This window comes from Nyctereutes procyonoides, unplaced genomic scaffold, assembly GCF_905146905.1.
Source record: "Nyctereutes procyonoides isolate TBG_1078 unplaced genomic scaffold, NYPRO_anot_genome, whole genome shotgun sequence".
In the NCBI taxonomy this organism is placed as follows: Eukaryota; Metazoa; Chordata; class Mammalia; order Carnivora; family Canidae; genus Nyctereutes; species Nyctereutes procyonoides.
Window position 1 is genome coordinate 25,328,736 of NW_026575122.1, and position 26,044 is coordinate 25,354,779.

A 26,044-nucleotide genomic window follows, 5' to 3' on the forward strand; every position below is an offset into this window, starting at 1 on the left:
CCTTACATATGTGGGAAGTTTGAAAATTACCAATTATATCTCTTTACTAGTTATAGATCAACTCATATTTTCTGTTTCCTTAGTTATGGTAGTTAGCATCATTCTAGGAATTGGTCCATTTCACCTAAGTTATCTAATTTGTTGACATACAGTTCTTATATTATTCGCATATAATCCTAATCATTTCTGTGAGGTTGATACTGCTCCTTTCACTTTCACTTCTGATTTTAGCAATTTGAGTCTTGTCTCTTTTCTCTTGATCAGTCTGGCTGAAGCATTGTCAATTTTGTTGATCTTCTCCAAGATCCAGCTTTTGGTTTTATTAATTTTCTCTATTGTTTTTCTATTCTCTATTTTCATTTCATCTAGTCTTTTTAATCTCATTACTTTTGCCTGATTCAGGTTTCTTTTTTTTTTTTTTCCTGGTTTCTGTATTCTGGAGATTATGTTGTTGGTTTCAGATCTTTCTTTTTTTATTATAAGTTTATAACTATGAATTTCCCTCTAAGAACTACTTTATTTGCATCCCATATATTTTGGGATGTTATAAAAATTTTTTCTCATTTATCTGAAAGTATTTTCTAATTTCCCTTGTGATTTATTCTTTGGCTCTCTTGTTATTTAGAAATGTGTTTTTTAATTCCCACATATTTGTGAGCTTTCCAGTTTCCTTCATTTATTTCTAATTTCATTCTTTCATGGCCAGAGAACATACTTTGTATCATTTCAGTCTTTTCAAGTTTATGGAGACTTATTTTATGGTCTAGCATAAAGTCTATCCTGGAGAGTGTTCCATATGCACTTGAGAAGAATGTGTAGTCTGTCGTTTGGTAGTATTTCTATAGATCTATTTGGTTTATGGTTCTGTTCAAATCTTTTATTTGCTTATTGATCTGCTCAATTGTTCTAACCATTATTGAAAGTAGAATATTGAATTCTCCAACTATCATTGTTGAACTGTTTATTTTGCTCTTTAATTCCATCAGTGTTTACTTCATGTGTTTTGGGCTTTGTTGTTAGGTGTGCATATGTTTATATATGTTGTGTCTTCCTGATAGATTGACCATTTTATCTTTATAAATGTATAAAATGTCCTTTTAAAAAATTTCCATTAACAATTTCTGTCTGAAGTTTTCTTTTGTTTAATATTAGTACAGTTGACCCTTGAACAACATAGGTTTGAATTGTATAGGTCCGTTTTTACTTGGATTTTTTACAATACAATACTCTAAATGAATTTTCGTTGTGATTTTCTTAATAAAGTTTTCTTTTCACTACCTTACTTAATTGTAAGAATACAGTGTATGATATACATAAACATATATGTACATAAACATATATACATAAACATATATGTACATAAACATATTATATACATACATACATGTATGATATACATAAAACATACAAAATATGTGTTAGTTGATTATGTTATTGGTAAAGCTTTTGGTCAACAGAAAACTATTAAGTTTTGGGGAAGTCAAAAGTTACACAGATTTTTGACTGCACAGGGGGTTGGTTTCCCTAACCCCCATATTGTTCAGGGTCAACTGTATAGCCATTCAGCATTTTTTTGCTTACTGTTTGCATGGTGTATCTTTTTCCAACTTTTAACTTTAAACCTATTAGTGTCCTGGAATATAAAGTATGTGTCTTGTAGATAGTATATAATTGGATTATTTTTTTAAAAATCTTTTCTGCCAATCTCTGCCTTTTGTGTAGAGTACTAAATCCATTTAATGTAATAACCAATAAAGTAGGGCTTAGTTCTACCATTTTACTATTTGTTTTCTGTATGTCACATCATTTTGGTATTTTGTCCTCATTAACTGCCTTTTTTTGTGTGTTAAATAGATATTTTCAGTTTACTTTTTTAATTCCCTTTCTGTTTCTTATACTTTTCTTTTTAGTTATTTTTGGGAGTATTCTGTGATTACAATTAACCTTACAATTCAATTATTACAATTAATTAAATGAGCCTTTTCCAGAGGGGCTGATGAATATGTTAAATCTTGAGAATTCTCTTTGGATGTGACAATGTTTGTACTGCTTGAACCCTTCAGCTCCCCTCTCCTCCCTACTGATGACTTCTAGGCTTCTGGCTTTAAGATTTACTATTATTATGAGGCTGCCAGTTTTCTCACTATAGAACTGGGGAAAGGGAAATAGGTGTGGGGTAAGTGGAAATGTCACAATGCTCACTGTTTGTACAAAGATTCTACTCATTTTCTGAAATAAATTCCAGATTTATTTGCAACATGGATTGCTGTAAGCTTTTAATTTCCAGAGTTCTGAAAAAGTTGATTTTGACACTTTTTGGATTAAAAAAAAAAGATTTTATTTATTTTTTTGAGAGAAAGAGAGTGTGTATGTGAGACAGAGGGAGAAGAAGGAAGGAAGGAGTAGGGGAAGGGGCAGAGGGAGAAGCAGACTCCCTGCAGAGCAGTGAGCCTGATATGGGGCTCCATCCTGAGACTCCAGGATCATGACCTGAATCGAAGGCAGACACTTAACTGAATGAGCCATTCAGGTATCCTTTTGTGAAGATTTTTATTGCTTTTATGGAGGAGTGGATTTTTGGATATCATTACTTCTTCCAGAAGTGCTTTTTTACTGGCTTTTGAAAGAGGTGGGGAGTAAGTCATGTTCAAATTCAGTGTTAAGATGAATTAATAAGCAGATGAACTCAGAAGAAGAAGAGTGCTGGCATAGAGTTGACTGCAAGGTGCAATAAAGTAGATGAAATTGGTGAGTTGAAGGCTAAGCTGAGAGTTTTGTTTTGAATAAAAAGAATTTGGATGGTACTTAGCTTTTGGACCATGAATAACGTGAGGATCATGATGTTTGAAGATTATTCTAATGGTTGTGCATAGAATGAAATGAAGCTGTACAAACAGAGAAATGAGTTCAGAGACCGTGGCAATAATCTGCATTGTGTGGTGATGAAACCTGGCTTAACATGCAGCTATGGACAGAGAACTGCAAGGGTGACTCATGGGGCTTGGTGATGATGGACTTTCTGAGGAGTAAAGAGTAGAGGAGTTTCAAAAGATATAAATGAAAAAAAAAAAGATATAAATGTTACTACTCTGCTTTGTAGAGATGCTGGTATAGGAATAGTAATGAGGATGGTTGAAGAGCAGACAAGTGGCAGATTTTTATTTTGACATCTTATATATCCATTCACCTAACTTCTCTTAAACTTCTTGCAGACCCATCATCATAAAGATTAAATGAATAGGTGTTGGTTATTAAAGCCAGGGTTTTACATTATCAAAGCTAAATATCATCAAGAGGCCTTTTAAATCACATTAATTTAGAAAAAGAAGGAAAGGGTTCTTGTTGTGTTGTTTGTTTTGTTTTTTAAGTCTAAAGATATTCCGAAATGTTTATTATGTTAACTTACTTTTCTAACATGTAATTCTCTGGGAAAGCAGATGTAAGAATTCTAAGGTTTTTTATTAATGGAGTTTAATTATGGTGTATAGAAATGATAGTTTCACAGCTTTGACTGTGTATTAATAGTGCATCTTTTATAAATAAAAGAGTCCTGGGTTCAAGCACTACTTGTACTGAGAACACAAGGCTTTTTTGTCAACATGTGTATCATCATTATTTTCCAAATGATTTCTCTCCTTTATTTTTCCATAGTCCTTGGGGAGAGAAAGCAATAAATGAAAAATGAGATGATTATCAATGACATGATCACTTTATATAATTGGAAAATATTAATTCCTATGTGGGATCAAAGTCAGCTTTCTGGACTCTTCCTTAGCCTATTTCTCATTTATTTGTGCACTTCTGTACATACTTGTAACAAGGCTGAACCTAGAGATAGCACTACATATTTCCATATTGCTGTTGTACTATAGTCTTCTTCAGTGTTTTCTTTTTCTAAAAATAAATATTTTATTTATTTATTCATGAGAGACACACACAGAGAGAGAGGCAGAGACACAGGCAGAGGGAGAAGCAGGCTCCATGCAGGGAGCCCGATGCTGGACTCTATCCCAGGTCTCCAGGATCACGCCCTGGGCTGAAGGCGGCGCTAAACCCCTGAGCCACCCGGGCTGCCCTCTTCAGTGTTTTAAATAATTGTATTATTCATAAATATTTGTGCTTTTCTAGATTTTTAAAGTATTAAGTCACAAATTTGTATCATTTGCTTTTATTTGGAAGCTAAAATAACAAAAATAAATTATATTATCTTTTATCTCTGTGAGTAGAGAAGTAAATGATTACAAAAGTGTTTTCTTATAATTAAAGTTCCTATTAAAATAGCACAGAGATGGGAAAGCGTTGGGAGGACATTCAAGTTGTCCACCCTATTCTTAAGGCTTAATTTTTCTTAATATTGGTTATTTATGTTATTTATGTATTCATCCATTTTTTAAATGATTGATTTAATCATTTAATATAAATTCAAAATTTTTTGAGAATCTGCCCTGTGCAAGGATTGTGCTATATTAAATTCCATATGGTGGAACTATATGGAAACACTTGCTCTCTGGGAAGAAAGAATTTAGAATTTATTGCTGCACTTTGCTCATGTATTTTTTTTGAGAAACAGATCCTAAAAAGTATAAATTACCTGTGAGAGCTGGGACAAGAATAAGGGTTTCTTTCTTTTTGCTGAATATTTTCATGTAGAGAGACTTTGATTAGTTTAACTGGGCTTTTATCTACTCCTACTTATTCCTCAGGGGAGTTAATTGATTTGTAAATTTGGGAGCAGAAACTGAGCATGTGTCACTAATCCTCTTTGTGATCTTCTTGCCTGCAGAGAGGATGTGCAGTTAAGCTTAGTAAAGAATCTTCTCAGGCTTGGGAGACCTGATGCTAGTCTATCTAATTTGGGAATATAGTCATAGGAAGCCTATATTGCCTTGAACCTAAGCCACATTTTCTAGCATCTTATGTCACTAACCTAGTTAATATTTTAATTCATTTGCATGAGTCCTTTGTTTTATCCACAGGATGGCTAACTGTGTGGTCTTTGGGCAAGATTTGACACACTGTAGGCCAAATCTGGACAAGCTCTTCCAGTTACATATTGTGTATATTTGTTTTACTGCTACAACAGTAGCACTGAGTACTTGTAACAGAGATCATATGGCCTGAAAAGCCTAAAATATTTATTCTTTGGCCCTTTAAAAAAAAGATTTGTCATCCTCAGGACTCTTAATCTCTAATTTGGCCAGGATATAAGGAAGTCCTTTATTGTACTCCCTAAATAATTAATCCTATTATCATAGAGGGGTTTGTAAAAAATTTTAATTTGAAAAACATGTATTGTTATTAAAAATGGTAAAGACCCTTTCCTTTGTATAGAAATGGAGTGGAGTCAGGGATAAGAGTCTGGGGCTATTAGAGTAAAGGCCCCAAGCCTTGTTATAGTAGTTACCCAGGACCCCTCACCATTACCAGACCTACCAACACTAACCACATTTGATGATGTAACTTCATTATCGAATCCAGCATTTTGTTTTTAGGAATCTGGTGATGTCCTTTGTCTTCCCAATATTTAAGTTGAGTCTCAGTTATTTTTCTAACAGCTTGACGTGATTTGTTGTGAATGTGTCTTTTTACTTATACTTGAATATTCAAATTTTTAGTTCATTTATACAGTACTTACCAATTTTTCTAATATTTTGTTTTCTACCTTTTCCCAAAAAAATATGAGGCTTTGGACTTCTCACACTGTAAAAATATCTTTTATATAAACACTTTTCTTTATTTTCAATTTTGTTTCTTCTCTTTTTTGAGTGTAAGTAATGTTTTATGGACAACACGTTTCTTAGTCTTTTAGCTTCAAGGTTGCTTCATATGATACACTTTTCTCTTTGTTCATCTTGTTTTGGTGAAATACATTCTATTTTGACTTCTTAAGTACATTATCTAGGTCTCTTACTGAGGCTTTGTATGGAGCTGATCCCTATTTAGTTTTGCTTGGCATTTGGCGTGTTTTCAGTTGCATTTGTTGATTTATTAAGGATATTATTCTTGAGATTTCACCATCTTCAATTTCACCTGGGATATGCAAATTTCCACATAACAGTACCAGAAATAAAATTAAAGTTCATTTGTATTTGAAGTTGATATCATCACCTTCCTCAGGTGGTATTTAGACTCACAGAACTTTTTTATTCTTTCTGAAAATAGCATGTATATATAGTTTTTAAAAAGATCAAGCAAAACAAAAGAGAATATTGCCTCATTACCCCATGTTGATCACCAAGTTTTAAATCATTCCTCCCAGAAATATGCCACACAAATATATGTGTACATACTTTCTTTTTTGCACGTAAACATACATTATATATTGTTTTTCCTTTGTTTTAGCTCAAAATATCTGTACCTACACATTCACATCATTTTTGAATGACTAACTGGTAATAGTGGTTACATTTATTGAGCATTTAGGCACTTAGACACTATACTAAGCACTTTATAAAATTCATTTCATTTTATTTCAAAAATATTTCATAATTTTATCATCTCATTCATAGTCACCAGCAACACTTTTAAGTAGGTACTATTAGTAGTCTATCCTTGCCAAGACAACTTTGCTGAAAATGACAGAGCTGGGATTCTGTTTCTACACTCTAACTATTTTTCCAATGTCTTTCAAGTTTATTTCACCAACCAATTGCAGTACTATGACCAGGGAAACTTGTAAAACAGATTTCCTGCTCACTGTCAAGAGATTCTGATTTAGTAAAAATTTGGGGAAGAGTAACAAGTCTGAATTATTAACAAATGGTCCATGTGGATTTTATATTGTCTAAAATCTCTGGACCTATGCATTATACTACATTGCCTCCTTGTATGAATGATATTTACTTATTAAACAGTCTCAATGATAATCTAAAAATAATTTCCAGTCCCTTAATATTCTAAACAATGCTTCAGTATACATCTTTATATGTACATTTTTATTTGTATTCATGGGTTTAATTGTGGAAGTAGAATTCCTGGGTCAAAGAGCCTGTGCATTTAAAATTTTGATACACTTTTGGAAATTTTATCAAGAACAGAGAGATTCCTCTTTTCCTTGCTGTTCCCTAATCAGTAGTTATTTTCCAAGAAGTAAAGATTTTAGAACACTAAAAAAGATTAGTTAGGGTTTTTTTTTTTTTTTCAAGCAGTTCCTTTTATTTACTCTTTTTAACCCTTGTGTTTGTTTGCTAGGGCTGCCATAACAAACTACCACAAGATTCATGGCTTAAACATCAGAAATCCATTTTCTTGTAGTTCTAGAGGCTAGAAGTCCAAAATCAAGATTATCAGTAGGGCTGGTTCCTTCTTAGTGCTTAGTAAAAGAGAATCCATTCTATGCCATTCACCTTGCTTCTGGTGGTTTGATGGCAATCTTTAGTGTTCCTTGGCTTGTGGCAGTATAGTTCCAGTGTTTACACGGTGTTCTTGTGTATGTGTCTGTCTCTAAATTTCCCTTCTTTTTTTTTTTTAAAAAAAACATTTATTTATTCATGAGAGACACCCAGAGAGAGGCAGAGGCACAGGCAAAGGGAGAAGGAGGATCCCCACAGGGATCCTGATATGAGACTTGATACTGGACCCTAGAATCACGACCTGAGCCAAAGGCAGATGCTCAACCCCTGAGCCACCCAGGCTTCCCTAAACTTCCCTTCTTTATAGGGACAGCAGATTTTGGATTGGGGGTCACCCTAATGACTTCATCTTAATTTAACTAATTACATCTGTATCAACCTTATTAACAAATATGACCACATTCTGAAGTTAGTGAGGGTTAGGTTTGGCTCATGAATTTTGGGGAGACACAAGTCAACCAATAGTATACTCAATAGTATATATACAATAGTATACTCAAAGTGACATTGTGAGATAGTACTCACACTGGTTTCTCAACACTTTTCTGTTAACATTTCTGCTGTGGTTTCAAATGTTTAATTGGCACCTGCAACTTTGAAGTGACTGATCAAGAGAGGGTCAACTAAGAATCAAGATCCATGGACATGAATTGGTAACACTTTCTAAAGGGGAACAATACTCTGACAACCATTTACAACTTAAATTATTGCTACTGCTCATGAGAGAGGCTTCATAAGAGGGAGGCTTCCCTCTACATTACCCTCCCCATACACACTTAATTATTTGACACAAAGATTAAAAGTAGTAACTGTATATAATTTTTTAGAAATTATGAGTGACAATTATGCAATTCATATAAATGGGGCCTTTCAGTACCATGCTTTAGGAATAATAATGGTGGTTTATCAATCCCATCTGTTCCCAGGTGAAAGAAGAAAAATTTTAGCGTGGCAAAAGTCCAAAAACTGATGCTATCTAAAGATCTGCTTTCTAAAGATATCTTGTAACAATTGAAAAATTAGCTGGAAAGAGATTTTATACCAATACACACTTCAAAAATGGTACCCATTTTTCCAAACCCTCATTAACACTGTGTATATTACCTATAGCAATTTATATATATTTAATTATAAATGAGATCAAGCATCTTTTCATAGAAATTTCTAGCTGTTTCTTATCAAGTACTCCTATCATTTGTCCACTTTTTCCCTTAGGTTGATGACATCTTTCATCTCAATTTGTAATTCTCTTTATATAATAAAGATATTAGCTCTTTGCCATTTGTGTCAAAGAACTTTCCCAAACCTGTCATTTGTCTCTTAATATTTTTTTTAAAGATTTTATTTATTTATTCAGAGACCCAGAGAGAGAGAGGCAGAGACACAGGCAGAGGGAGAAGCAGGCTCCATGCAGGGAGCCCGACGCGGGACTCGATCCGTGGTCCCCAGGATCACAGCCTAGGCTGCAGGTGGCGCCAAACCACTGCGCCACCGGGGCTGCCCTGTCTCTTAATATTTTTTATATTTTAGTGGCTTGATAGTTAATATTTGTACTCAAATTCATCAATCTTTTTCTCTACAGCTCTGCTTATATGTCTGGTTATAGCTCCTGTTCAAAGTCCATTCCTATTTTAAGATTGTTATTATAAGGGTATTTATTATTTGAATATTTATCTGGAATTTATTGGGGTAAGGAATGAAATATTAATCCAGCTTTATTATTTCTTTCCAAGTGAATAGTCAGTATCTCATTGGCAATTCTTCTTTTTTTTAATTTAAGATTTTATTATTTGACAGAGAGAGAGCACAAGCAGGACGAACTGCAGGCAGAAGGAGAGGGAGAAGCAGGCTCCCTGCTAAGCAGGGAGCCTGATGCAGGGCTTGATCCCAGGATCCTGGGACCATGACCTGAGCCAAAGGCAGACACTTAACCAACTGAGCCACCCAGATGCCCCACACTGGCAACTGTTCTATAACCCATTGTTTTCTTACTGATTTGAAATACCACCATCATAATATAATAAATTTCTACAGGTATTGGAGCTTTGCTCTTTAAAATTTTCTTTTCTCTTGCTTTTCAGTTATTGCACCAGAACCATTTATAATTTATTTAAATATCTGCTAAAGGCTGATCTCCACCCCCTCCATTGCTTTTCTCTCTTTTCAAATTGATACCTGGCTTTGTCACACATTTATTTTTCCAAATGTACTTGTCAAGATCCAAGATGCAGTAGGAGGGAAACTCCATTGCAATATTACTGCATTAAATTTAAGACTAAGTAAAAGTGAAAGAATCACTGTCTTTAAAATATTGAATCATATCATAATATAACAAGGTATATTTTTCCATTGGTGTTTAATCTTAATGTCTGTCTCTCAGTCCGTAATCATTTCTGTTGCCTCCCTTTGTGATGCCTTGTGCTGGGTTATTGTATCCATTTTCCATTACTGCAAGAACCAATTACCACAAACTTAGAGGTTTAAAAAAACACACAAATGTATTATTTTACATTTTCGGTAGTCCCAAAATGTGTCCCACTGAGCTAAGTTCAAGGTTCTGGTAAGTCTGCATGTCTTTCTAGAGACTCTAGGGGAGAATCTATTTTCTTGCCTTTTCTAGTTTCTGTAAGCTGTGCCCATTTGTTGGTTTATGGCTGCCTTTCACCTTCAAAGCCAGCAATGGCTAGTCAAGTCTCTCACATTGCATTACTCTGACACTGACTCTTCTTTCTTTCACTTGCAATGACCATAATAATCCAGGATAATCTCCCCATCTCAAGATTCTTAATTTAATCATATCTGCAAAATCCCTTTTGCCATGTAACATAATATATTAACAGGTTCTGGGGTTTAGGATGTGGACATCTTTGAGAGGCCATTGTAGTGCCTACCACCATCATCAATGTTCCTTTCCCTAAAGCTGTCCTGCTATCACTCATTCTTCCATCTCACCCAAGGTCACTCACTATTATTTTCTTATTTTTCTTATTATTCTATATTTATAGCATAGTCTTTCACATATGAATGTCATTGTAACTCTTTAGGGGATTATTTTCTTAATATTGGGAGACACAGCAGAACAGTAAGACCACTTCCAAAAGCTTTTTCCTACTTTGAGTCATTTAAAATTGTGAGTCATCTCTAACTTTGAAAAAGCCATAAACCCACACTCCCTTGTGTTAGTACTGCTGTCCCCATTATTAGAAAAAGGATTCAGGAAGCAGTTTAAGTATGCAGGTAGCTTATCATAGTACTAAGCCAACACTTCCATTCTCCTTGTCTTACTTACCTAACATCTTAAGACTCATCTGAGTCAAATCACCATCTTCTATTCTCAATCCGACTAGGTTTGAAGACTCCCAGTGGCAGAGAAACTACTACCTGCTAGGCAGCCAATTTCATACTGAGAAGCTCTAATTGTTAGAAAGCTCATTTTAAGCTGAAATCTGTCTCATTACCATCTTTCCATCTATGCTCTTTCTACTCTCTTAGCCATAGGGAACAATTATAATTACTCTTCTACTTTTCAAATACTTGTGATAAATGTTTCCCTGTACCCTTTCCCCTGTACCCTTTCCCCTTTAATTTTTTTCTCACATGATATGGGTTTGATACTCAAACTTTTCTTAACCCCTGTCCAGAGGAAACAGTCCATTTGGTTTGTACCTTTTCTAATGTAGGCCAAAGTACCAGAGTGAGGGGACTAGGTATGGTCTTACTGCAGGATTGATTAAACTGCTTCTATTTCCCTCACATAGTTAAGAATACATCTATGTTAAGCGGCATGTTCACAGAGGTGCTCTGTCAAAGTAATCTAGAAAAGCCTCTAGGGTAGTCTTATTTCTGATAAAAAGTCACATCATTGCTACATTTGAGAAACGGTTGTACCCATATCTGGGGCCCCTAATTGTTGTCAAGGTTCTTCATAAATCAGAAGGCCAAGTGTCCTTCTGCCCTTTTGTTGAAGAAAATCTTATAACACCTTACAAGGATGGTCACCATGATATAGTTATCTTTGATGATATTACTAAACCAGATAATTCCCAATCCTAATTAACACAGAAGAAGGGAGAGCTATCACATTCGATTGTCTAAATATCATACTTATATTGAATCAGCCAATGTCACATTATATCTTTAGGATATTACATCATCACTCATACTGTCCAGCTATAACTCCTAATTCTTTTTTCATGGTATTGCTAACCTTTATATCCTCATGCTGAATTTTTATAACTAATTCCTGTGCTAAACCTTAGGGCCTCATATTTAATCACTAATTAACTTTGACTTGTTAGATTTAGTCTACTACCACTGGTGATTTTAAACTTTTTATAGGAGCACAGTGTAAACAACACATGAAAGCATATTATGCAGGCCTTTTATTACTCCTGTTTGCTTTTCTTTGGGAGGCATACATTCTATTAATTTATTCAGCACTCTTAGTATGCATCTTTTTTGAAGAAGTATTGTTTTGTCCACATATTGCACAATTAACTATAGTAGGTAGGATGAAGCTAAGTAAGAAAGCATCAAAGCCAGACATTCCTTCAGGAGCTGTGAAGTTAGGAATGTAAGGCCTTCAAGGCCTGTTCAGGATTCTGGGACAGGATATTAAGACATTATCTCTCCTCAGAAGAGAGCTGGCCAAGACCAAGACAGAGAACACAGTCCTAGGTATGCTACTATTATTAAAAAATCAAAAAAAATCAAGCAAAGAAACAAGTTTGGGATCTGTTAACCAGGCATTCAAATAAAGATAGAGGCTAAATATCAAGAAAAAAAGCAAAAATTGCTAACTAGATTGGAGCCCAATTTTGCTAGATTAGCTATGATGGAGCCTTGAAGGTGAGTCACGAATTGTTGAGCCAGTTCTTTTAATCCTTCTTGTCTGTTACCAGGATTTATTATCAAAAGAATATTGACAGTTAACCTGTATATCAAAATCCAGCTTTCCCATTGTAAGTAAGAGGGTTCGCAAAGGCAAGGAAGTTGGCAGGGTTATATAGTACCTAATAATGTATGAAGATTTTTCTTGCCCTTAGTTCTGATGATAAAGATCTTGTCATAGGTCTTTTTAAAATCTGTGATATGATAGTATGAACACTATATTAGCTGTCACAAGATCAGTTGGAGCCCTGAAACTTTCATTAACCAGATGCTTAATATTGGACAAGTCACTGAAGAATTCCAAGCCTTAGTTTCTGGATGGAGATGATAATAACATTGATAGGCTGGTTGTGAGGGCTAAATAAGAATCATCTGGGTAATTGAAATACTCTTCATTTTGCAGACTAAAAAATACCTTACAAGTGTAAGTTACTCTTTTTATAGAGATTTGAATCTGTAATAGTTTTTAAATGACATTGTTTCAGCCTTCATTCATTTGGCAAATATTAAGTGCATACCATGTGAAAAAGATAGTCATGGTCCTTGCCTCTATGGTTCATAATTTTAGTGGAGGATACAGGCCTTAAATACTAACTGAAATATTAATTATTTTATGTATTTTTAGCATGTATTGTTGAGTCCTATAATGAACAGGGATGGCACTTCGCTAGTTGCTAGACAAGCATGTCTTTAGAAGTTAAAACCTCATAAAAAAAAGAGAAATTAACCTCATTTATCTTATAGATTAACAAGATTATATTTAGCCTCTGGTTTATCTCTCCATATCTTGTTATTTTAACCAGTTTACTACCTGGATCATTAATGCATCTAATGAAATCACTCAATAGAGAAACTCTGAGATATCATGAGAGACCATGTTAAATATTTCAAAAGAATCACTGTATGCTATGACTAGAGCCTGCCATGATTCTCTCTCAAAATTATGATGAAAGTAAATTAGTTGACTTTAAAATGACATACTCTTAGTAATCTCATGCTAGTGTTTGAAAGTGAATTAATTGGGAGAGGAGCCAGAGTAGAGGCAAGAGACTAGTTGAGAAATTGTTCTAGCAGGTCAAGTGAGATATAGTGGTGACCTGGACTAGAATGATAACAAGAGTGGAGAGAAATGAATGTGTTTGAGGTATAATTCAATGATGAAGTAAGGGACTTGGAGATTGGTTGAGTTTGGCATTGAGGAAGAAGAAGAATTTTTTTAAAAATAAATATGAGAATGATCATGAATGCTTTGACAGAAATGAACATGAGGAGAGACTTATCCTACCATATAGTAAAATTAATTTTAAGGCTTTAATAAGCAAAACAGTGTGATTCTGGTGCTAGAATAGATTGACATATGGAACCAATTAGAAAGTCCAGAAACAGATTCAATTAAATGTAAGCATATGGTATATACCTGTTGTCACAGGAATTCTTTCTTTTTTTAATTTAAATTCAATGAATTAACATACAGCGTATTATTAGTTTCAGTGCCAGTTTAGTGATTTATCAGTTGCATATAACACCCAATGCTCATTACATAATGTGCCCTCGTTATGCCCATCACCCAGTTACTCCATCCCACACCCACCTCCCTTCCAGCGATCCTCAGTTTGTTTCCTACAGTTAAGAGTCTCTTTGGTTTGTCTCCCTCTCTGATTTTGTCTTATTTTATTCTTCCCTTCTTTCCCCTATGATCCTCTGTCTTGTTCACAAATGAGTGAGATCATATGATGATTGCCTTTCTCTGACTGACTTATTTCACTCAGCATAATATCCTCTAGTTCCAACCTCATTGTTGGAATCTCTTACCATTTGGTAAGATTTCATCTTTTGATGACTGAGTAATATTCCATTGTGTGTGTGTGTCACATTTTCTTTATTCATCTGTCAGTGAACATCTGGGCTCTTTCTATATTTTGGCTATTGTGGATATTGCTACCATAAACATTGGGGTGCATGTGCCCTTTTGGACCACTATGTTTGGATCCTTTGGGTAAATACCTAGTAGTGCAATTGCTGGGTTGTAGGATAGCTCTATCTTTAACTTTTTGAGGAACCTCCATACTGTTTTCCAGAGTGATACAGAAAAACCATTTGACAAAAGACAGCATCCTTTCTTGATTAAAACTCTGCAGTGTGGGGGATCCCTGGGTGGCGCAGCGGTTTGGCGCCTGCCTTTGGCCCAGGGCGCGATCCTGGAGACCCAGGATCGAATCCCACATCGGGCTCCCGGTGCATGGAGCCTGCTTCTCCCTCTGCCTGTGTCTCTGCCTCTCTCTCTCTGTCTCTGTGACTATCATAAATAAATAAAAATTTAAAAAAAAAAAACTCTGCAGTGTGGGGATAAAGAGAGCAAACCTCAATATCATAAAAGCCATATATGAAAAGCTCACAGTGAGTATCATTCTCAACAGGGAAAAACTGAGAACTTTCCCCTGAGGGAACACAACAGAGATGTCCACTCTCACCACTGTTGTTCAACATAGTACTAGAAGTCCTAGCCTCAGCAATCAGACAACAAAAAGAAATAAAAAGCATCCAGGTCAGCAAAGAAGTCAAACTCTCACTCTTTGCAGATGGACTACACCCAAAAATTGCTAGAACTCATGTAGGAATTCAGTGGCAGGATATAAAACCTATGCACATTAATCAGTTGCATTTCTACATACTGAAAGACAAATTAAGGAATTGATCCCATTTACAATTGCACCAAAAATCATAAGATACCTAGTAATAAATCTAACCAAAGAGGTAAAGGATCTGTACTCTGAAAATTATAAAACACTTATGAGAGAAATTGAGAAAGACACAAAGAAATGGAAAAACATTCCATGCTCATGGATTGGAAGAACAACTATTGTTAAAAATCTCTATGCTACCCAAAGCAATATACACATTCAATGTAATCCATCTCAAAATACCAGGAATTCTACTTCAAAAGAAATAGTCAAACAGGTAAACATAGGTCTATGCATAAGAATGTTCCCTTAAAGGCAAAACATTGAAATTTCAATATGATAGGATTAACTAAGTAAATCATGACCATGTGTATATTGAAACTTAACCTTAAATTTATCATGTAGACACTGATTTGTCATTGAAACTCATTCACAATACATTATTAGAAGTAAATTTATCTCAGATTATAAAGCCTAAAAAAAGATTATAAAGCCTTACATATACATATGCATATTTATATGTAATATCTTCATATAAGATTTATATTAGGGATGCCTGGGTGGCTCAGCGGTTGAGCATCTGCCTTGGCTCAGGGCATGATACCTGGACTGGGGATTAAGTCTCACATCGGGCTCCCTGCAGGGAGCCTGCTTCTCCCTCTGCCTATGTCTCTGCCTCTCTCTCTGTGTCTCTCATGAGTAAGTAAAATCTTATTTTTTTTAAAGATTTATGTTAAATCCCTTCATCCCACTTTGGGTGGGAAAATGCAATGTCAAGATATCTATAGAATGTCAAGAATGTCAAGATATCTATAGAATCCACAGGATATCTAGCCTTGGTTCTCATGATCACCTCTTGCTGCATCTCCTGTATGTGTAGGACTTTCGATTTCATTCATTTTTCTCACTTTGTATCTATTCTTGACTCTCTGCCCCATGACTACTTAGAATAAGTACTATACCCTAGTTACTTGTATCAAAAGACTTGTTCATCAATGTTAATAGCAAGTTGTTCTTAATATAAAATACCTAGGAAATGTTTAAAAGTCCACTGTCAGGAGAATCTGTAAATGAATTATTGTATACCTATACAGTGAACTCCTATACCAACCACATTGAAAATAAATGAAACTCAAAAACATAATTTTGATTGAAAAAGTCATAGAAGAGCAAGAATATCTCATACTATTCTTATGAAATTCAAAAACATATGGTACAAAACAATTTATTCTTTATTGCCACATATATAGTTAAATTTCAACAACAATCCAAGGAATTACAAATACGAAGTTCAGAACAGGAATTAGCCCTGGTTGGGGAGGGGAAGGAAGGGTCTGGAAGGGGGATCACAGGTGGAAAGGGGTGGGTTTCAATGGTAATGTTCTAAACTGATTAGTGGGCATGCATAAATTTTATTATTTTATTCTATCACATACCCATCCTCTTATGAGGGATACTAGTCAGATATTTTGTTGAGTGTGCTTTTTTTTTGGACAATATGAAATTTTTGAATAAAAAAGCAGTTTTGCTATCTTTGTTTCAACATCTTCTTCCCTTGAGGCTTCACTTTCCATAAGGAGACACCGTACTGTAGACTTTTCCAATTAGAAGTAATGACGCTTTCTTCGGAAGCAGAAGAGGGTGCACTTTACTGTTGTTTAAAATATATTTTTCTTTCCCTTGCATACACCCACATGTCCACATACACATTTACAGAGGGAAGCAATCTGGGAGGATATGCACCAAAATGTTACTATTAGTTATCTGAGCATGCAGCATTTTCATGTGATTTTTTTTCTTTCCTTATATTTTCTAATACTTCTGTTATAAGCAATATACTTCATTTTTAAGGGGACAGCAAAGTAACTCATCCTGTGTGGTTAAATTTGAGAGTATTTTTCAAGGCCATTTAGTCTTCGTATTTTTTTACAGAGTGTAATTCCAATCTAACCAAATCCATAAAGAATAGGTTGTTCTGATTAACAGGTTATTCTGATTTTAGGATAAACTAGGGCTTAAACTAGAGACTTTTTTCGGGATTCTTTATAATCTTATTGTCATAATCCCAATTTTTTTCACTTTTGATATGCAAAACAGTAAGGAATACCTGTAAATAGTAATAATAACCAACCTAAGCAAAGTAATTTATATCTGAACAAAGCATAGTTATTTCCCTAACTGGTAGTTAGAATTTGTTAAAAAGGACATTAGAGAATGTTCAGTTGATCAATAAACATTTATTAAGCACCTACTACATGGCAGGACTTGTATTAGATTCTGGGGATAGAGTGGTGAACAAGACGAATTCCAGCCTCATAGAGTTTATAGTCATCTGTTACATCCACTTTACAATGTGTCTTGTAGATAATTTTATCGATAGTTCTTCTGAAAGATTTTCAGTAATGAGGAGTTTCTTCTGTTGCTTTCTAGTGTATTTTTCAGCTATTGCTACATTAGTACATTTTTATTTAGAAGACAACCAATATAATGAATTCATTAAACATTGGTTTTTGTTTTTGTTTTTGTTTTGTATTGATTCAAATTCACCCTTTTTGACTTATAAACATTGGTCTTTGTTCTGCCTTTAAGAACTTTGGAGTAAATCTACCACAGCAGCTTTTCCTCTTTCCCTGCTTCATGGGACAGCTCTTTAGGGATAGCCATTCAAATATATTGAGAAAACTGTTATGTTGCTGTAAGGCTTCTCCAGGTTAGAACACTGCAGGTCCTTTCATCATTTCATCTGTGACATGGTTTTTAAATCATATGCCATCCTGATTGCTTTTCTTTGGATGCTTTCTCCTTTGTCATCCTTTGTTGTTAAAAATAAATTACTCCCAATTTCCTGCTTTCAATAGGGTAGAGTGAACCTAATTGATTCTTGGATGTGTGAGGGTCCGGTATGGTCTGAAAGCAATTACAATGACCTTGAATACTTACTCTACATTACTGTAAATATCACTATAGATAAACTAGGAGCTCATACTAAATCTTTATTGACCCTTGGACATATCTTGGAAGATTTTTTGAAAAGAGTTTATTTTTTTATTTGTCTTTTTCTTTTGATAGTGAATTATGCTTTGTAAAGGCAAAAAATACCAAAAGGAATGATTAATTGTGAAATTCATTATGCAGATATGTTTATCTTCCCTAATAATCTATGGACTTTCTGAGGACAAGGATTATATCTTTTTTTTTAAGATTTTATTTATTTATTCATGAGAGAGACAGAGAGAAGGCAGAGACATAGAAAGAGGGAGAAGCAGGAGCCCAACGTGGGACTCGATCCCAAGACCCCGGGGTCACTCCTGGAGCCGAAGGCAGATGCTCAACCACAGAGTTACCCAGGCGTCCCATAAGGACTGTATCTTTCTAGTGTTTAAAAATCTCGGGATCCCTGGGTGGCGCTGCGGTTTGGCGCTTGCCTTTGGCCCAGGGCGCGATCCTGGAGACCCGGAATCGAATCCCACGTCAGGCTCCCGGTGCATGGAGCCTGCTTCTCCCTCTGCCTGTGTCTCTGCCTCTCTCTCTCTCTCTCTCTGTGACTATCATAAAAAATTAAAAAAAAAATTTAAAAATCTATAGCTCTTAGCATAGTCCTAAGTATATATGATAGGTGCCCAATAAATATTTGTTGACCAATTAATGCCTTGTATAAGAAATTAAGATCTTGTGAAGTAAAATGAATCCTTACTTTTAGAATATATCAAAGAATCAGTAGTATTGACTTGAACCTTAATTTTATCCTAACCTGGAAAGAGAAACCTTAGTATATTAGTTAGCAGTGTTCCCCCCACAAAATACTAGTGTGTTATGTGGAAATACTTTTACCTCTAAATGACAAAAAAAAACAAAAAAACAAAACCAAAACAAAAAAAAAATGTTAGCAATGGCTCAAACAATTAAGAACATTTGTACTTAAGAAGCCTAGTGGGGCGCCCTGGTGGCTCAGTGGGTTAAGTGTCTGCCTTCAGCTCAGGTCATGGTCTCAGAGTCCTGTGATCCAAGGAGCCCCAACTCAGGCTAACGGCTCAGTGCAGAGTCTGCTTCTTGTTCTCCCTCTGCCTCTCCCCTTGCTCATGCTCTCTCTCTAAAATAAATAAATAAAATCTTAAAAAAAAAAAAAGTCTGGAGTAACTAGTCCTGGGATTCTCTCAGTAACTCAGTAACAGCATCAAGGTCCCAGGTTCTTTTCATTGCTCTGTTGCCATTATTAGCCTGTTACCCTTTTGATCTAATCTTATTGCCTTAAGTTAACAAACATGCCCATCCTACCTCCAGATATCAAGACTGCACCCAGAGAGAGGAACCTGAGGATGGCGAATCTGTATAAGAGCCTTATTGCGTTTCTTTTCTCTGGAGACAAATATTTTCCCAGAAGCCTCTCTTCAATCCAACTGGCCAAAATTGAGTCATATGGCTCTGGCTATCTCTAGGAAGCAGACAAGGGAGTAGAGTCTTGGGAATGACTGTTGATTAGCTAAACAGCAGTTTATGACACAACTAGAAAATCATCATATACTGCAAAAAGAGATCATGACAAGAGATCATGAACTTTACTACATCTGTGATAGATTCATGGGAACCAAACTGTCAGGACCCTTACAAAAAGATCAGTGATGATATTGGGTTATATGATGGCATAACTTATTCAAACAGATGAATCAGCACCTCTTAATCACTTTTGGAAGAACTGATGAATCTGATTATCTTTTCTAGTTTTTATAAATCAAACAAGCTGTGTCTTTATCACAAAGCTATTTTTATTTTTTCTCCTTCCTTTCAGGAGTCCTATCCAAAGAAGAGGAATTACACTATGGAAATTGTACCATCTGCTTCTCTGGATACATTTCCTTCAGAAAATGAGAACTTTCTATGTGATCTCACGGACATAGCTGTTACAAAAAAACCTTGCTCCTTAGAAATTGCAAGGGCCCCTTCTCCAAGAACTGGTAATATTTCTTTTTTGTTTGTTTAATTTTTAAATTTAAAAAATTTTTTAGAACTGGTAATATTTCTTAAAATTGGACCAATTTAATATGCATGCTTCTATATGTGAAGATATATCATTAATACTTTGATTTTCCACAATATTTTGAACATGAAAGTACTTCAGTATGGTCAAACTTACCATTTTTTGCATTTTGAAGTGAGTCCAGGTAGGTCAGAGTTTTTGAGATAGCATCTCTTAACTTCTTGACAAGAGCTCTCAAGGAGTGATGCTACCGTGATGAAGGTACTTTGAAACCTTGCAATAGTGAAAAACCTCTAGGTCAAACACAAAGCTTGAGGTCCTTTTAAAAATAAAACCTTGTGGTCCTTTAGAACTTAATGGCAGATTTGGTAGCAAGGTCTTTTAATATATTTTTCTGTATCCTGCTTGCAGATTATTGAGATGTACTCAGGTACTTTGTATATTTTATGCCTTTTATGGTATTTTCAGATCTACAATTTTATTTGCATTATAAATTAGTGCACAGGGTAAGTAAATATTATGCACATTTTACTGATAAGGAAATTGGAGTTAAGGGTCTTATTTAAAATCAGTACATGAGGGGGCCTTTCATGAACATAAGTGTTTGACTATCACCATATCTGCTTTCCATTACTTCACCACTGCATCTAAGGAAGAATGCAGGATAGTAACATGAAATCTAATGATGGAGGAACCTTTCAAGTGGGTTGTCCTTTCAGTGCTGCAAAGGAGTTATAAGAGAAACTCTAAAGAGGCATTTTAGGTTTGATAACCCAATTGCTGCTTAATTTTGAAAAGTAAGTTTTAAAAGTGTTGAGATAAAACCAGATTTCTGGAAGTTAATAGTATGATACTGGAAAATGGGAGTGGAAAGTACATGTTACCCTTTTGAGAAGATTAGAAGAAAACCCTTTTGAGAAGATTAGAAGAAAACATATGATAGTAATATGAGAAGAAAGAGATACAAGGGAGAAATAGCTAGTTTATTTGGGATAAAATAAACTAGACTTGGCCAAGTTTAGAGGTTAAAGGAATTTGCTGGTGGAGACCAAGAGATAAAAGATAAAAAATAACAAGAAAGAATAGAATGAGTGGGGAAGACTGAAGGAGACTAACAAAACACAGATATTGCTTCTCCCAGAGAGAGGAGAAGATAGAGCATGGTTATGAATATAGAGAAATTCTGAAATATGTTGTTCCAAATGGATTAAATTCCTTGGTTAAGAGAAAAAACCAGTGGCTGAAAAGAAGGGGTAGATCTTGAGGAAGGTTAAAGTAAAATTCAGAAATGCCACCTTAGATAATAAGCTGAGAAATTTTATAGTAGTGGACAAATAGGTTTTTGAGCAGCATTGAGGAGAGAATGTTGTATGAATCATAAGCATGCAGGAGGAAGATTTTTGGGATAAGGTAATAGCATAATAGAGAAAATACTTAAAATTCATTGAGCATTTACTAAGTGCCAGATGCTGTTCTGAGTGCTTTATATACCTTATTTAATATAATTCTTATGACACTATAGGGTGAGAATATCATTATTATGACTTTACAGATGAAGAAACCATGACACTGAAATATTAGGTAACCTCCCACAGTTCTGTGTTAATAAGGGATAGACTTGTACTTGGGTTGTCTTTACCCTTAAATTAAAATACTCTGTTATGCTGAATTATATGTAGGGATGAAGTATAGTTGAAATCATGAACCACATGCCAAAATTCTCAAGAGATGTGAAGGTATGACTGGAAGTCCACATATGGTAGCAATAACACCAGAAAAAGAATGTTATAATAGGATAGCATCATCTTCAGAAGAGCAGCAGATTTGGGATAAAGACAGAATAGTGGGTGATGAGAAGCAGTCACGGAGCGTGAAGATGGTGCTGAATCCCCAGCTACAGCAGTTGGTAGGAATGAAAACTCTTCCATGGGAGGGGTAACCAGGAAATGCTGGGCAAGTCAGGGGGAAAGCTTGGTTTATACAGGAAAATGGAAGGCGTGAATGAAAATGTAAAAGAGCTTTAATTAGGGCATAGGGAAGAGGGGTGTGTTGGAGGTGCTGGAGGCAGGAATGAAAGAGTCAAGGAACATAGGTATTTATTCATTAAACAGTCAAAAGCTAATTGAGTTCCTTCATGTGCCAGGCAGTGTTCTGTATGCTGAAGATACAGGGATGAAAAAGACACGCATCCAGGTAACAAGGCTGATTAGGCTTCTCCTGCTGACAAATAAATATTCTGGCTGAAAATACAGAGTAGAAATACTTCTGAAAAGCATTAAAAAGGTGATAGGAAAATTATATAAATTGAATAACATTTGAATTAGGAATATTTATTTATTTATTTATTTTTCCTGCACCATTTTATTTTATTTTTTAAATAAATTAATTCTTTATTGGTGTTCAATTTACCAACATACAGAATAACACCCAGTGCTCATCCCGTCAAGTGCCCCCCTCAGTGCCCGTCACCCATTCATCCCCACCCCCCACCCCCTCCCCTTCCACCACCCCTAGTTCGTTTCCCAAAGTTAGGAGTCTTTATGTTCTGTCTCCCTTTCTGATATTTCCCACACATTTATTCTCCCTTCCTTTATATTCCCTTTCACTATTATTTATATTCCCCAAATGAATGAGAACATACACTGTTTGTCCTTCTCAGATTGACTTACTTCACTCAGTATAATACCCTCCAGTTCCATCCACGTTGAAGCAAATGGTATTTGTTGTTTCTAATGGCTGAGTAATATTCCATTGTATACATAAACCACATCTTCTTTATCGGAACCTTTTTGGAGTCAGTAGGTTAGTAAAATATAATCAAGTCAAACATTGGTGAAGGTAGGAAGTTGGTGGATTACTAAAGACTTTTGTCCTGAGAGAACTTTCTGAATCTCCTATTGAACTCTGGTGCTTAAGGCCTCATAAACCTTAAGGTTTATGTACAGAAAAAAAAAAATCTCTGTGCGACTTTAATAGGAAATTCTTCCTCCATAGAGCTGGAACTCCAGGAACTCACTTCACAGTAATTAGAAATAATTCTGCCCCATAACACCCACCCAAGGAAAGGTGATTTGTCGTGAGAAGAAGGAAGGAAATTCCTGAGGTATTACTACCACAAACTGGTCCTCACACAGATTTGTACCCAAAATTTCTATCACTTAAATGGTACAAAAAATGTTAATCCATGAAATTAGTTTAAAGTAATACCCTCAGGTATCAATCAAGCAGAAACAAATGTAATTCCTCTTGAGAAGAATATACTGTTTTTCTAGGGCCCAAATAATCTCTATAAATACTTTTCTGATTAAAATTATTTGCAGTGTATAACAGGTCTATAAGGAAAGAAACTCTGAAATCAGAATCACAGGAACAAGAAAGAACAGATCCACACATGAAAAGACTTCAAATATTGGAATTATCAGAGGGAGGCTAAAACATGATGGTGCTATTATAAACACACACACACAGAGAAAAACTACCTCAAATTTAAAACACAGTAGATAAGTAGAATGGCAGATTAAATTCAACTGAACAGAGATTTAGTGAGCTGGAAAATTAGGGCAGAAGAAGTTTAACAGGATGTTGCATGGAGAGACAAAAATGAAAAACATGAAAGCGAAGCTAAGAGACTTGGAGGATATACTGAGAAATTCTGAAATGTCTATTTAAAGCTTCAGAAGGAGAGGAGCAAGAGAATGAGGCAACAGTAATATATTTGAGGAGTTATTTTTCCAAAAGGCAAAAGGCTTGTTCTTGCAGTCACATGGAGGTTGACAAATGAATAGCTAATTCTAAGAGTATAATAAATGTTAAGGCAATGTTATGCAAAGTGCTTTGGGAATAGAAAAAAAAAAAGGAACATTTAATGTCACCTGGGAGCTTGGGAAGGACTTCCTGATTGAGATGATCTGTGTCCATTATCTATTGCTATTTAACAAGCCACCTCAAAACTTACTGTCCTAGAGAAACATCAGTCATTTAGTTTGTTCACAGATCTGCCAGTTTGGCCAAGTTCATTAGACAGGGACAGCCAGTCTGTGCCACTTGGCATGAGCCAAGGCTGCTCAACTAGGGGAGAAAGGACCCATTTTCAAGATGGCCAATTACATGGCTGGTGAGTTGGTGATAGCTCAGAGGTTGGCCTGGCTTATGACCTGGAGACCATTTTTTCTCTTCATGGACTGCTTGGGTTTCCTCCTGACATACTAGACTGTGAGAGCAAGCATCTGAAAAGATCCAGCGGAAGCTGTATCATTTTTATTATCTAGCCTTAGAAGTCACAGACCATACTTCTACTATAGTTCCATGTCTACTCAGATTCAAGGGGGGAGACCATGAGCCCCACTTCCTACTGGAAGGAGTGTCAGTTACTTTGTAAGAAAATATGGGAGATACCTTTGTTGCCATTTTTGGAAGAGACAGTTGGGCACAATAATTTATATTCTTTTCCTATTCCTTTTCCTAAGCAAATTATGCTTGTTTTCTTCTTCAGGACTTCCAATCATCAGCCTATTAAAGCATGAGCAACAAGTCTAGGTTCAAGTGTGCATGAATTTCCCTGGGGTAGTTCTGATGGTGCAGATTCTTGACTGCCTTTGCTCTTGGCAATGATGACCTAAAACTACACAAATTATCAGCTTCTTCTCCCATGCACCCAACATATAATAGTGAGTCAGGAGTGGAGAACCACAGCTGCCATGCCCGTTTCCCCACAGGGAAAACAAGGCACATGGTGGCCACTAGCCTTTGACAATTCTGAATGTAACCACGTACAGCTCCTTGATTAGGATTCAGTCTTATGGCCTAGGAATTATTCTCTGTGGCATTGGTCCAACTGTCTACAACATTATTTTCCATAAAAAAAAGTAGCCTGTGGGGATCCCTGGGTGGCGCAGCGGTTTAGCGTCTGCCTTTGGCCCAGGGCGTGATCCTGGAGACCCGGGATCGAATCCTACGTCGGGCCCCCAGTGCATGGAGCCTGCTTCTCCCTCTGCCTATGTCTCTGCCTCTCTCTCTCTCTCTCTGTGTGTGTGACTATCATAAAAAAAAAAAGGTAGCCTGTGTTTATAGCTGAGTATGCTTCTTTCTTGCTTTCTGTCTGTTAGAGATTAGGAGTCAAAAGAGCACTTTCCAATTTATGTTTCTGTTCTTCCAGTTCAGGCTGATATAACTTCTTTTAAAGCTTTGTGAACTTTTTGTGTTCCAATTAATATTCCACTCCATTAGACAAAAGCTTCTGTTTCAGATAAGCTCCTCTCTGCTTTGGGCTCCTTTTGAGACTTCTGTGAGATAATGTCCTTGAGATTCTTAGGAACCCTATTGTTCAACAGGGAGAATCTGTGACTCATGCCCTTAAAAAAATGCTTTGAGGGTCTTTTGTCTGGCTTTTTTGAAAGTGAGATTCCATAGAGTACCACCAGAGAGCTTCCTTAGACCTTGACAAACGATGTTGTATCCCACCCAGATTTGGTCATTGGCCTTCTTCATTTGAAAATTGTGTGCCATTTGGAGCAGCTGCAAATAAGAAATGGTTTTGTTTTTGCACCCAGAAATGCCTGGCTCCTTTGTGTTTATTTGGTAGGTCATTCTTCACTTCTCTCTTGGCTCGCATATTACCATAGGCAGCCAGATGAAGCTGGGTTGCTCTTTAAATATTCTTCTTGGAAACATCCTTAGATGATAGAGTTCATGTGGTTCATTTTCTATCTTCTGTGTTACTGCAGATGTCAATGTTGCCAAACTTTACACTGCTACAACACAAATGACTCCTTGCTTTTTAGCTCCTGATTGCATTCGCTCTCCTTTAAGCCTTTACCAACAGCTTTCTCGTGGTTCTGTGGGCTTACAAGAATCCTCTCCTTGACCCTGATGGCTTCCACAGTCACTCATCCTGAGACCCTTCCAGCTTCTGTCTGTTGCCCAGTCACAAAGCTCATGCCACATGTTTTAGATTTTTGTTATGGCAACACCCCATTTCCAAATATCAGAATCTATTCTGGTCACTGATGAGTGCTTAACAAACTACCTTCATACTTAGTGAGTTTAAAAAAAAATAGTCATTTATTTTGTTTATAAATCCCTAATTTGAGGAGACCTATTTGTGGGGCCAGCTTCTTTCTGCCTCAAGTGATACCCCCGAGGACAGC

General features: G+C 35.8%; 1 protein-coding gene across 8 annotated transcripts in view; it reads left to right on the forward strand.

Moving 5' to 3' along the window:
• Positions 1-26,044, forward strand: part of ANKS1B (ankyrin repeat and sterile alpha motif domain containing 1B) — a 1,038,970-nt gene that overhangs the window by 366,736 nt on the left and 646,190 nt on the right. For all 8 annotated transcript variants that reach the window (XM_055336281.1, XM_055336283.1, XM_055336282.1 and 5 more), the window contains exon 10: positions 19,710-19,875. In XM_055336281.1, the coding sequence (XP_055192256.1) occupies positions 19,710-19,875 (166 nt within the window). The remainder of the gene's footprint in view (positions 1-19,709; positions 19,876-26,044) is intronic.